Here is an 11,914-nt window from a genome sequence, read left to right as displayed (position 1 = left end):
GTTTTTTTTTTTTTTTTTTTTTTTCTGTTGTGTAAATTGTGGGTAAACATATTTCTTGTTCTTTGGGAATGCATATATAGTTTTGGATATTAGATATGTTCGTTCCAATATCATTACATTGCTCGCGTGAAACTAATTATGTGGCGCACTTGTTTTGATTTTATGGATGACGTAACTTATTTTCCATTGTTTTTACAAACATATGGTAAATATGATAGATTTTTTTGTTGATGAAACTTTCATTTATTTTTTTAAATAAATTATGATTTAAGATTTTTAAAGCATGAAAACATGATTTAAGCTGAAACTCAAAACATGCAATGTTTCACGTAATACTGACATTTTTTTAACATTGAGAACCCGCAGCTGTTATCTTTGGTACGTTGTCGAGAAATCATTTTCGTCATCCTCAGCTCAGCTATATGTATGTGTGTGTTTGTTCGATCAGGTGCTAGGCAAATATAATCGAGATGCATGCTGACGTTGATGATTAAACTGTTGGTTCGATCGGGTGCTGGGAAAATTTCTCAGCTCTTAATCTTCAATTCAAACAGCCTAAAACTGGATAAATAAAAGTTGGTCTCCAATGAGATTGCTGCAGAAAGATGCATGTAAATTGCATGTCAGTGCATTTTTCAAGCTGTATATATATATTGCTAATGCCACCGTTTTCTACATGTTAAAGCATATGTGTCCATAAAATTAGGCTTATTCTTATTCAATTTATAAGATAATTATATTAACCGATAGAGATACTAAACTACTCACGAAAATCAACATTAACATTAATTTACGAGACAATTCTTTAATTTGTTCGCAAAAAACTTCCGTATTGTTCGTTTCTTTTTAAACTAATTGTTCCAATACCCTTTTCATATTGTAATTCATATCCAAGAGTTTTACATTTACGGTTTTAATTTTTGTTATTCGTGCTACCGTTGCCTCCTGTTATTTCAAATTCTCTTTTCATATTAACATCCACACTGAAGTATATCTGCGCTTACTTAAAATCGCGAACATTGATCAAGACGATACTTATTTCATCGCGTTCTTGAACAGGGTGGTCTCGCTTCATTCTTGAACTGGGTTTTCTTCAAAGAAAGGTACGTGAATACATTCTTGATGTTAATTGAGTCTTTTTTCTTTCAACTCTTTTCATATTTACATCCACACTGAAGTATATCCGCATTTACTTGAAATCGTGAACATTGATCAAGACGATACTTATTTTATCGCGTTTTTAACAGGGTGATCTCGCTTCATTCTTGAACTGGGTTTTCTTCAAAGAAGGGTATGTGAATACATTCTTGATGTTAATTGAGTTTTTTTTCTTTTAACTCTTTTCATATTAACATCCACTGAAGTATAATAGATAAACGATTATACCGCAAAGAAATCTGTTTTTTTTCAAAAAAAGAAAAATTCGTTTATATATATATATAAATATAATCTACCATTGAAAAAAATATATATTGGGCAGTGATGGGCTTTTCAATTGACCTTTTGTTCCATTTATAATTGGGCTGGATAACATCATGCACCGATATCTTCATAGTCACGAAGAGTGGGGATTGACATGAACTTGACCTGAGCTGAAATTGGAGCTTTGGTCGCCGGTGGACAGCGGCGGAATCTTTACCGCCGGTTCTTCGACTATCTATGAGGCGTTTGTTGCTTCTGCAATGGCCAATCTTCCGTCCACGCTCCATTTTCAAGGCCCGTTCAAATATCACAGAAACAAATCGTTTTCCAGCTATTGTCCCCACAACCAAATTCCAATCCTCTGATTCTGTACATATCCCAACGCTAAGTCGCAGTTATCGATTTACTAATCTAATTCAGTGAAAATTCCTAAGAGATATTCAGTTTCAAATGGATTTAAGCTAGGTGGATTATTGCTGCGGCGATAGGGATGAAATTATTCACGTTTTGAAGAGATGGGTGTAGCTTATTCGGAGAGATTTTCCCTGTGGAAGTTGATGGAGACTGGCTGATAGCGAGCGAGAAATTGGTAGCCCATCGATTGCGGCGAAGCCGGTGACTGTCCAGAGTGCTCTCAATCAAATGTGGGCGTTGATAAATGTTGAGAAAGGGGTTCTGTACACATCATTTGGCTTGCAGCGGTTCGTGTGATCAGTTCTATAGGGTTCTTTACTCTCTGTTTTTGTGATCATTTGACGCGACTGTACATCTTTGATCGGGCATGAACTTGTAAATCATTTCTGTCCTTTTAACTTATTTAACTCATTCAGTGCTGTTCTTTGGTATTTGTTTTGCGCACTCTTCTTCTTACAAAGTATTTCACATAGCCGATGCGATCGTTTACTCTTATTGAATATCATTCTTGTCTGATTTGGATTTTCGTACGGTGTATTATAAAAGTCCCTGATGTTATGTGTCGAACTATCATCTTTTCTGCATCTTTCAGATATTTCAATGCCCGGAATAATCACGGACTCTGTTTTTTCTGCAGTAAATGGTGAAACCTTCATATTCTACCATCTGAGACTTGAAAAGCTCAAGAGTTCTATACTTTTGAAATCATAGAATGCCATCTTTCTTGGATGGGAATACTTGAAACTACCTTTAACTCACATTTGTTTTTGGGTGGTATGTAGTAAAAGACTTGTCTATCAACTGTATGCCCTCTTGAAAAGAACGACGCTATGATTCAATGCATTTCGAAATCATACTTCATAAAAAAGTAAATGCTTATGTGAACACTAAGAGAAACTTTCAATTCATTGATTACATCGATCAACCTCCAATGAAACCTTAACGATATTGCTAACTCATCTACATTCAAGTGTACCCGTTTCTCGTGGCATGTGCTAATAACTTCAAGCAAGCAGATTGCCATATTATATTACTATTTTCAATTCTGCAAGTCATTTCTAATTGTTGTCGTATGTGTTGCGAACTTGGGCCAAAGGGATTTTAGTGGGTTGGGCCAAGACTATGAAATACAAGACAATCCAAAGTCTTCAAATGTTTTAGAAGGGCTTGGAAGAGGGAGAGAGAATAGGCGATTGCATGCAGTGGGAGGGAAAATGAATTTAAAGGGCAGAGTTGGTTATTGTGGGGGTAATGGGTATTGAGAATTTTATTGAGGATTGAGGTAGTTACTAGCATTGCTCTGGAAGGGGAAAGAATTATGTTCAGTGAGGATATTGTTCTTGATCTTGAGGCGCCATTTTTCCTCGAAGGAACTCAGTCATTTCTTTTGTAAAAGTATTTTATATTGCATTAGATTGAATTTCCTTTGAGTCTTCCGTCTTGGTGTTAAATTGTTGGTGTTTTATTTTGCAAAGTAAGATATAATTTGTGACAATAAACATACTTGATCAAATGGCAGAATTGGGGCTCTATAACAAACATCCAGGAATAGATGTTATCTGATAATCGTTTCTGTTTTGGAATTTTATCTCAATGCCATGTATCTTGTTTAAGCAACCATTTAGATGCTCAAAAGGACTATTGTTTTTTTTTTTTTTGGTATCTTGATAGTAGGCTTACGCATGTATTGTGGCTTGTTCACTTCATCAGATGTAGAGCTGTGGTATTAATTGGTTTTTTTCTGAAGTCCTGCAGGTTAAGCTCCCGAGGGAAACTTTATTTAGTCCTCTTTCTCGGGTTTGTATTTTATTTAGACTATGCACAAGTAGGTTTGGAACTTGATTCGACATGTGCTCTTTATTAGTTTCTACATATTGTGTAATTCATCAGGATGGTGTTACATTTTATGTAGGATATGTCCTTTTTTGACTCAGAAGCAGTTGGGGATCTGACTAGCAGGATTAGTGTAGATTGTCAACGATTATCTCATACAATTGGAAATGATATACATTTGATCCTGAGAAATATTCTTCAGGTCACCATTAATCTAGCTGATTATAAAGTATTGATCACTTCCCAAATTTTGGTCTTCTCTATTGACTTATATTTTTATGGGTTCAAGTGCTTTTGTCAACTCGATGATTTTGTCGTGGCCCCTAGCACTGTCATCACTAATCATATGCTTTACTTTATCTGCAATTTTTGTTATTTGTGGCTCGTAAGTTTTGAGATACTTCTTTGCATACTCAATTTCACAGTTGATTCCTCTGATTCTCTGCTAGTTTGTTTATATGATTTTGTTGTTAACAGTATCTTAGGACATTTCATGTGACCCTTTGCTATAGCTGTAGTTGTTTTCTACTTTTATTGGTTGTGTTTAGTTGTTGAAGTATGATTGATAAATATCTCCTGGGGTTGCCCAGTGTATTTGTACTATAAACTTTTTACCCTTTTTAATGAATGCATGCATTTCATTTAAAAAAAAAAAAAATAGTACATAGTCTTGGTAAAAATTTTGGTGTATTTTCATAAAAACCGGAACTTCTAAGTGGCTTTTAATACAATTTTTCATTTTATAGTGCTTACATAGTCTTGGTAAAAAATTTGGTGTATTTTCATAAAAACGGATCTTCTTAGTGGCTTTTAATACAATTTTTCATTTTATAGTGCTTTGATTTGGCAATTTGTCAATAACTAACCTTATTTGTAGTAGTCTAGGATATTTTAACGCTAAATCTTGTTATTTGACTTTGATTATCGGCAATGGACTGCACCAGTATCCTAATTCTCGCGCCTATCATGTTGAACTAGCACCTTGTTTGTTTCCCACTTGCAGTTTTTTGGAGAACTGAAAATTTCTTTTTCGTCTTTTTTGGACAGGTACCAGAAAAAAGCAGCAAAGCTTGCTCAAGATTTGACCTCCTCTGCCAATGATGTACATCAGAAAATTAACTGATATTTCAATACATCTGTTATTCCTCATCGTACTTGTCAAATCTCTTCTCCCAAAAAAAAATCAGGTTGCCCAAGAAACACTGTCTTCAATCAAAACAATCTGGGCGTATGGAACAGAAAGAGAAGAGTGTCAAAGGTCTTACAATGTTATTCAAATCATGTGCTTCATTTGTATGGTTTTCCTGAATATTAAAGCAGCAATGTGTGCAAGCTGAAGCTGGGTATCTGTAGACTTATTTGCGTAAAACATTTAGTTTTTGAGGTTCACCCAATGGCTTGAGCGGCTGGCGTCTGTGGGTATGCGAGAAAGTGTTGCTCATGGACTCTGGAAGAACATGAGCTTCATCGTGTCATATAGAATGACCCAGGTTTGTCTCTATTTGATAATGATAACAAAAATTTGTACATTGCACTAGAAAATCTGATATGTACATAAATATCCTGAAATTATATTATAGGTTTTTGCAGTTCTTTTAGGATGAACATCATCCCGCTGTCTCTCTACTGAGGAACTGACAAAGAGTGTATTATATTGTGAGTGGTTGATTTACGCGGCCTGGAGGATGCAAGACAACATGTCGTCATTGCTTCAGTGTGTCGGTGCCCGTGAAAAAGTTTAACAGTCAATGCATCGTTCACCTAGTAGTCAGTTCTTATCAAAAGGTTGTTGACTTTTTTGTTGACTTTTTTTTTATCTGATGTGTTCATGATCGATGCCTTTTCATGTCTGGGAATTCTATAGTTGGCATACTTTCATAAATTAGGCTGATTATTAAAAGATTCCTTGGAATTGTTCTATGACGCTCAACTCTTCAATCCTTACAATTTTACTGATGCACAATCAGTTTCACAATGTCAAATCTTCAATCCTTCAAATTTTAAGGTAACCCTATAACAGTATGAGGGAGAGCTAAGTATGTTTTTTCGACACTTACCTTTTTACATGGCAGGCATGTCACGCCCCGAGACGGGGTTGGTCGACACCGACGTTGCTCTCACATTTACATTCGAGAACAACAAGCCTCAGAAGTACAAAATTTCAGAAACCAGTCTTTTATTCATAATACTGAATATTCATTGTCTGATACAACTTTACAGCGGAAATGTAAAACCAGAAAATACAATGTCTGAACAGATGCCGCGGAATATAAAATATAAATCAGAAACTGAGAACAACGTCTTCATCACCAGCCCCAGAACTGGATCTGCTCCTCTTCTTCGAACATTTCTTCAATATTCTTATCTGAGATGGGTTTGGTGGGTGAGTGATATGGTTGTCACTCAGTAAGCAGGGGCGGGAATAACTCCCAGTTTTCAAACACCATTTTTTTCAGAAACAGTAATACAATAATATACAGAAAACTCTTATTTTCAGAACAGGAATCAGAATTCAGAAATTACAGGTTTCAGAATAGAAATCAAAATTAGTAAGCACTGAGCACGTTAGTGAATTTCATGGCTAAACTGATATCAGTCTCCTATATGTTCTCTCCTCTAAGGGGTGAGGCCAGAATCAGAAATTAGAATTCAGATATGTTCAGAATATATATTACTACCATTAGTTCACTGGGGAGTTTCAGTGTTTCAAAATCATATATCAGAAATCAAACATTCAGAAACTGTGTTTTAAAACAGAAATTATAAAACTGATTTCAAGATATTTATACGTAAGCCCATTTACTGTAATTTGCTAGAGTTTCGGTTGAAGTCTACTGGAAATCTGGTTGTTCTTGCTACTGGTTTCTACTGCTCGAAAATCAACACTCTCTTAGCTTGAAAATTCAAGTAATAATCTGAAGATTTGTGTAACACTATTTCAGAGATCTGAGTTGCTATTTATAGTCAAAAATTCTGACTGTTAGCATCCCAATTAATGACCATAATCTTACATTAACAGGACCATAATTTGACATTAACAGCCTTTATTCCTTGTTTAAATGCTTCAGTTACAAGTCATATGCTTCAGTTACAAGTCATAAGCTGAATCAGTAACTGTCTGCTGGAATCTCGCGCTACTGAACTCTTCTGCTTCTAGATTCTATCTGTTGTCTGCTGCTGGATTCTATCTGTTGGAAAAGTACCAGCTTCTGAAATATTAGTTGCTGCTGGAATTGTTAGCTTCTGCTGAACTTTTTGCCATGCTGCTGAATTTTGCTAGCTGCTGCAAAAATGCTAGCTACTGCTGGAAATTCAGGTTCTCACAAGCCATATACACTTTAGGTTCCTTTTTTCCATTCAGTGAACAGGTTCACGGGCCTCTGAGTTGAGACAGCAAGAATGATAGTTTAGTTATAGCCGTTTGGTCGTTCTATATTGAATTCCGTTTAACTGATTATTTGTTGCTACTCAATCCATGAATTTGCTGTTTATTCTCTGACAGGAGTAAAATTTCAAGAGCTGACAGGATGCATCGAGTTAGCTAATGTGTATAAGTGACGGACAGTTATACAAATTTTATGAAATGGTTTACAATGTTCATCTCCAGAATGCTCTCTATTTATGATTTCGTCTCCAGTGATCTTGTAACGCGAAACTTTTACCTCTGTCTGTGTTCCCTGATATCCAGATTTATATAAACGGCATTCCTCTTAAATAGATGGACGTCAGTTGGCTGAGAGAAAAGATTGGATTTGTTGGGCAGGTTAGACTCGCAAAAAACTTGAATTTGGTTGAACCTTGCTGCACAAAGTTGGCGCTGAAAGTTCTTAACGATCAGGAGCCCCACCAGTTCTCTCGATGTTGAGAGTGAAAGTTATATAAAGGTATAAGATTTGGCTTTAAATTCTATCTTAAAGGGAGGGTATATCGTCTTCAAAACTATAGTACATTTGACATTCTTGTAGTTCCTTAAGCACACTGGACAGGAGGTTCTTCATTGTTTGAAAAATGATTCGAGGAAACTGACAATCATTATAATAGCACAAAGTTTAGTTTTCCTCACTACGCCCCTTGCGTTTGTAAGCAATTCTGAGCCCGCTTCCACAGGCTGTCTTCTGTCAAAGGAGCTGATAGAATCCTGGTTATGGACGATGGACCAATTGTTGTGGAAAAATGCTTAATTTGTTCAAGTATCCAATGAATAATAAGCCTGAGCCAAGTCGAACTTCCTTTATTTAGAAATGGTATGATTTTGAGAATTTATCTTTCTTGGGGAATAAATCTTTATATTCTATTCTATTACTTGTCTTAGATAGGGAATCATGCTTCTTGATGAAGACTATTCGCAAAATATATCCTCTTTTAAGGCAGGTTGTGAATAGTCGTGGAGACTGACGTAGTTAGAAGAACTAGGTGGACAAAATTCAAATAGTATTTTCTTTTGTAAAAAAAATTATTGGAAAAATTATACTGTTTTGTTTTGTTGTATTAAGATGCATAACCTCAACTATTTGATTCCACGAATTGAATTAAAATAAAATCTTCAGAATCCTCCAATTTATATCTTTAGAGCTGATCATTCGAACCATTCATTCACGCAGATTGGCAATCACAGGGAGCTCATGCATAGAAATGGAGAATATGCTAGATTATTCAAATCACATACATATTCCCTATCTTTGCTCCATCATCAAGAGAATGGCCTTGCCTACTGAATACGATCGCTGCTCCATTCAAGTTCTGCAAATCAAGGTAGGTTTTCTATTTTCTCTACTATCAATCTTTAAATTCCTGCACATATAATCCCCAGTCGCTAGGAAATAGGAATCAAGTATGTATTACAACTTTGCCGTCTCACTATGTCTCCATCCTTTCATTAATTTGCAATAAAATATTTCACAACCACTTAAAATATACAGGGTGAGACTGGTGCTATGTACATAATGGAAAAGAGAAGAATTTCCACTTATTTTGTTGTTTTAAATTACTGTTGACGAAAGGGAGCGAACCTTTTTCTTATAGTGACTCGAGCAGGGTAGTGTCGAAATCGGCGGGCTGTGGAACTTGTTGATGTGGGAGCCCTTTAACTTTAACACCGTCCTTGGCATCATTACCATGTCCACCATTCTTGCTGCTGCGCCTGTGCTCATCAATCTCATCTCTCACTTCTTTGTTGCCACCCTTCTTCTCTGCCTCCACCTCTTTCCCGTTTTCTTCTCGTTTTTCCTTGTCCATTCCTTGTCGAGTTTCGTCAGATTTGCAATTGCTTTAGTGCTCAATCTTGTGTCTGTGTTTGTATCTATAAATTAATTCTAGATTATTTGTCAAAGAACACGTTGCATGCATATTCAGATGTTTTGGTTGATGCCACGTGCCTTGTCCCTCTAGATTCTAGAAGTTGCTGGACTTTGTTATCATATCTTTTCATTCTTCTTTCCACGCATCGTTTTGAAACGGAAAAAAGGGTATCTCTAGAACCCAAATAAACAGGCTTAAAATATATATATATATATATATATAAACATTCTTCTTTTCCACGCATCGTTTTGCTGGAAAGTATTTCTAAAGCCTGGTTTAGTTTTATGCTTTTAGCCTCTCTTCTTTAGGTTCAAATTTTTTATGGCTACTTACGGTGGTGGTGGGCATCAATAATGGAGACTGAAGAAAAAGAAATGATTAATCCCACGCTAACTAGAAAAGTGAAAGTATACAACAAACTTTGTCAAAGAGGTTATGATGCTACTTCTCTCTGTCACTTAATTTTTTTCTTTTTTCGAGAAATATTAGATAACGACTGTGCTTGAAGCGATAAATTTCATATGAAAAAAAAGATTTCCGAATATCTTTTCCCACTGCGTTTGGACTCATGTTCAGAGTTCTTATGGATTAGATAACATCGGGACTGGCTGGTCCCAATATGTAATTCAACAGTACCAAATATTTAACAGCTTCTCCAAGAAATTAAGAAGAGCTGGGGTCTGTGTAGGATCATTATTAAGCATGTTTAGTTGATTGATGACAGAATAGGTCCCATTTTTGGGAAAAAAACAAAATATATATAAATGTTCTCTTCATCATTCCACGTGGAGGATTTCTTTTGTCCTTTTTATGATAATCATTCGGGAATTGGTAATAATAATTAATAATAAGTTGAAAAATGCCTATATTTTTATGCTGCTTTATGTACTCTGTTCACACTTTCATATGTGGCACACATTTCACTTTTGCAGTCTTTCTGCTTACTTTTTTTTTTTTTGTTTTTAATTACAATATAGGGATGTGCTTTGTTGTGGTCAATGTTTGAAGTTTAAATATGGTCAATTCAATCCATCATTTCAGCCACATGAGTGGTGATTTTTTTTAATTTTTTAATAGAGTTGATATATGTTACATTTGAGTCTCAAATCCGATATTTATCTCAAATTTAGGATTTTGATACTAGATAGACTATATATTATCGGCAAGGTGTGATCTTTCTATTATTAAATTTTGATAGCAAAAGGTCGTTAAAGAGGGCAAAATTGAAATTTTGTTCAACTTCTTTTTATGTGATTTTTCAATATGTAGATTTGTCGTATTGTTTGCAAATGTTGAAAAAAATGATTATGAATTTTTCATTTACAAAGTTTTACAAATTTATAAAAGAAAAACGTATAATCATTTTTTTTAGCCATTTACGAACAATACCTAAATTAAATTCGTATCCACAAAAAGGAGGAGCGATTTTATAAATTACACCATGATTCATAAAAACTCATGAAAATGACTACGTATTGTAACGAGTATCTGACCAATACACGGTTAACTGATAGATGCATAGTGGATGTGGGGTGGTGTTGATTTTATCCTATACAATCGTTAATTGTATCTCAATTATCATACACAAAAATTGTTATTAGACTGTATCATAAATCAATTTTTTGAGTCATATATTGTATTTGGGTCATCAATGAGAAATATTATTTTTTATGTTAAAAGTATTATTTATTATTGTAAATATGAGCATATCTTTGAGACAGTCTCACAAGAGATCTGCTAATTATTATTATAATGCATGTATTGTTTGTTAGATTCAAATTTTATTTTGTTGAAAATAATAATTTAAAATTTATAAAGAAAAATAAAACAATCCATATGTTTAGACATTGTGATTTATATATATGAATGAATGCAACGTTATGCATACTGTGTGAATATGATATTGGTTTATTTAACAACGTAACAATTAATTCGAAATATTTCAAAACTACACCTTCTTTCCTTAAAAAAAAAATTAAAAATCTATTATTACCCAAACATAATAAAAATGCCGCCTGCCTCGTAGGTGTTGACCTACGAATTGAAAAGTAATTAAGTTTTTACTTATTTTTTCTGCACAAGGTGATCCACATGCCGCACCCTTTGTTCACGTGCCGTCATGTGACACCATATCGTGGATTAATAGATGCTTATATGCTCAATCCATGTGATTATTTTTAGGCTGTTGAGAATTCAATCATATAAGATATTTTAATTATCCGATTTCAGGTTAATCTCGCATATTTTAATAACTTTAACATGATTTATTTATAATCCAAAATTAAAATTCCAATAATCAGAAAAATACTTAGCAAATAAAAATACGTAATTAACACAGTAAGATATTCATTGTGCTGTTCTACGTAAAAACGGATTCGTCATGAAATTCTCAATGTTCTTAGTTCAAGAGTTATGTGCCATAACTTTTGTCTATTGTTTAGGAGTTATGAGTCATAAATTTTGCAGGATTTAGTAGTGGGATAACAGTTTCCGAATTCAAGATTTATTTAGTTTTGTGAATAAATATTTTTTTAGCTTGTAAATGGTTACCATTTTTCTCTTTGATCTAATATGTGATATCCTCGTGAAATACACCAGATGTACTATAGACCATTCTGATTCCATCATCGATTATGTATGAACCGCACGTTAATTTCATTTAGATATTGTATTAATGAACGGTTGTGTTATATTAGGTGTATTTCATGCATAGACTAATTGGTGTTTGGCTTGGAATCAACTTCATAAGAAACAATCATACGAAACTTGTTTAAGTTTGTAAAGCTTAGATGTTTGATCATATTTCGCTTTTTTTTTTTTAAAGAATATTTGTTGTAGGTCACTAAAATATATATTTGTAAATGTATTTGAAATTGTGCATTGTCACCGTTTATAAAATAATAGCATCGTACGAACTTAAAATTTCAGGAAAACTGAAAATTTATTA

At 34.2% G+C, this 11,914-nt stretch overlaps 1 protein-coding gene and 1 long non-coding RNA gene across 4 annotated transcripts; both read left to right on the top strand.

Moving 5' to 3' along the window:
- The first annotated feature begins 448 nt into the window (after positions 1 to 448).
- LOC140972690 (uncharacterized) lies at positions 449 to 1,291 on the top strand. Its single transcript, XR_012174521.1, has 3 exons — positions 449 to 622; positions 1,060 to 1,103; positions 1,248 to 1,291. It is a non-coding gene; the product is annotated as an uncharacterized lncRNA (long non-coding RNA).
- Positions 1,292 to 1,526: 235 nt separating this feature from the next.
- LOC140974476 (ABC transporter B family member 26, chloroplastic-like) lies at positions 1,527 to 9,167 on the top strand. 3 transcript variants are annotated; one of them, XM_073437946.1, is made up of 11 exons: positions 1,527 to 2,211; positions 2,474 to 2,610; positions 3,584 to 3,633; positions 3,749 to 3,871; positions 4,717 to 4,748; positions 4,857 to 4,927; positions 5,046 to 5,159; positions 5,250 to 5,454; positions 6,997 to 7,553; positions 7,656 to 7,913; positions 8,271 to 9,167. In XM_073437946.1, exons 2-7 carry the CDS (start codon positions 2,565 to 2,567, stop codon positions 5,069 to 5,071), a joined length of 348 nt encoding a protein of 115 aa, XP_073294047.1. In that variant the 5' UTR covers positions 1,527 to 2,211; positions 2,474 to 2,564; the 3' UTR covers positions 5,072 to 5,159; positions 5,250 to 5,454; positions 6,997 to 7,553; positions 7,656 to 7,913; positions 8,271 to 9,167. The 3 variants fall into 3 exon arrangements, with proteins under 3 accessions (XP_073294047.1, XP_073294050.1, XP_073294049.1); XM_073437949.1 differs by lacking the exons at positions 1,527 to 2,211; positions 2,474 to 2,610; positions 3,584 to 3,633 and adding an exon at positions 3,960 to 4,054 and having other exon boundaries at positions 3,834 to 3,873; positions 5,260 to 5,454; XM_073437948.1 differs by lacking the exons at positions 1,527 to 2,211; positions 2,474 to 2,610; positions 3,584 to 3,633 and adding an exon at positions 3,960 to 4,054 and having other exon boundaries at positions 3,834 to 3,873.
- The last annotated feature ends 2,747 nt before the right edge of the window (positions 9,168 to 11,914 follow it).

The sequence above is a fragment of the Primulina huaijiensis genome, chromosome 3 (assembly GCF_012295235.1).
Source record: "Primulina huaijiensis isolate GDHJ02 chromosome 3, ASM1229523v2, whole genome shotgun sequence".
NCBI classification, from domain to species: Eukaryota; Viridiplantae; Streptophyta; class Magnoliopsida; order Lamiales; family Gesneriaceae; genus Primulina; species Primulina huaijiensis.
This window is presented reverse-complemented; position numbering and strand designations above follow the sequence as displayed.

What these genes read in the sequence shown, in the direction of transcription:
- LOC140974476 (XM_073437946.1), top strand. Translation starts at nt 2,565, where the DNA reads ATGGGAATACTTGAAACTACCTTTAACTCACATTTGTTTTTGGGTG. An exon ending in CTCACATTTGTTTTTGGGTG is followed by an intron (nt 2,611 to 3,583) that starts GTATGTAGTAAA and finishes TTTTTTCTGAAG; the next exon opens with TCCTGCAGGTTAAGCTCCCG. An exon ending in TATTTAGTCCTCTTTCTCGG is followed by an intron (nt 3,634 to 3,748) that starts GTTTGTATTTTA and finishes CATTTTATGTAG; the next exon opens with GATATGTCCTTTTTTGACTC.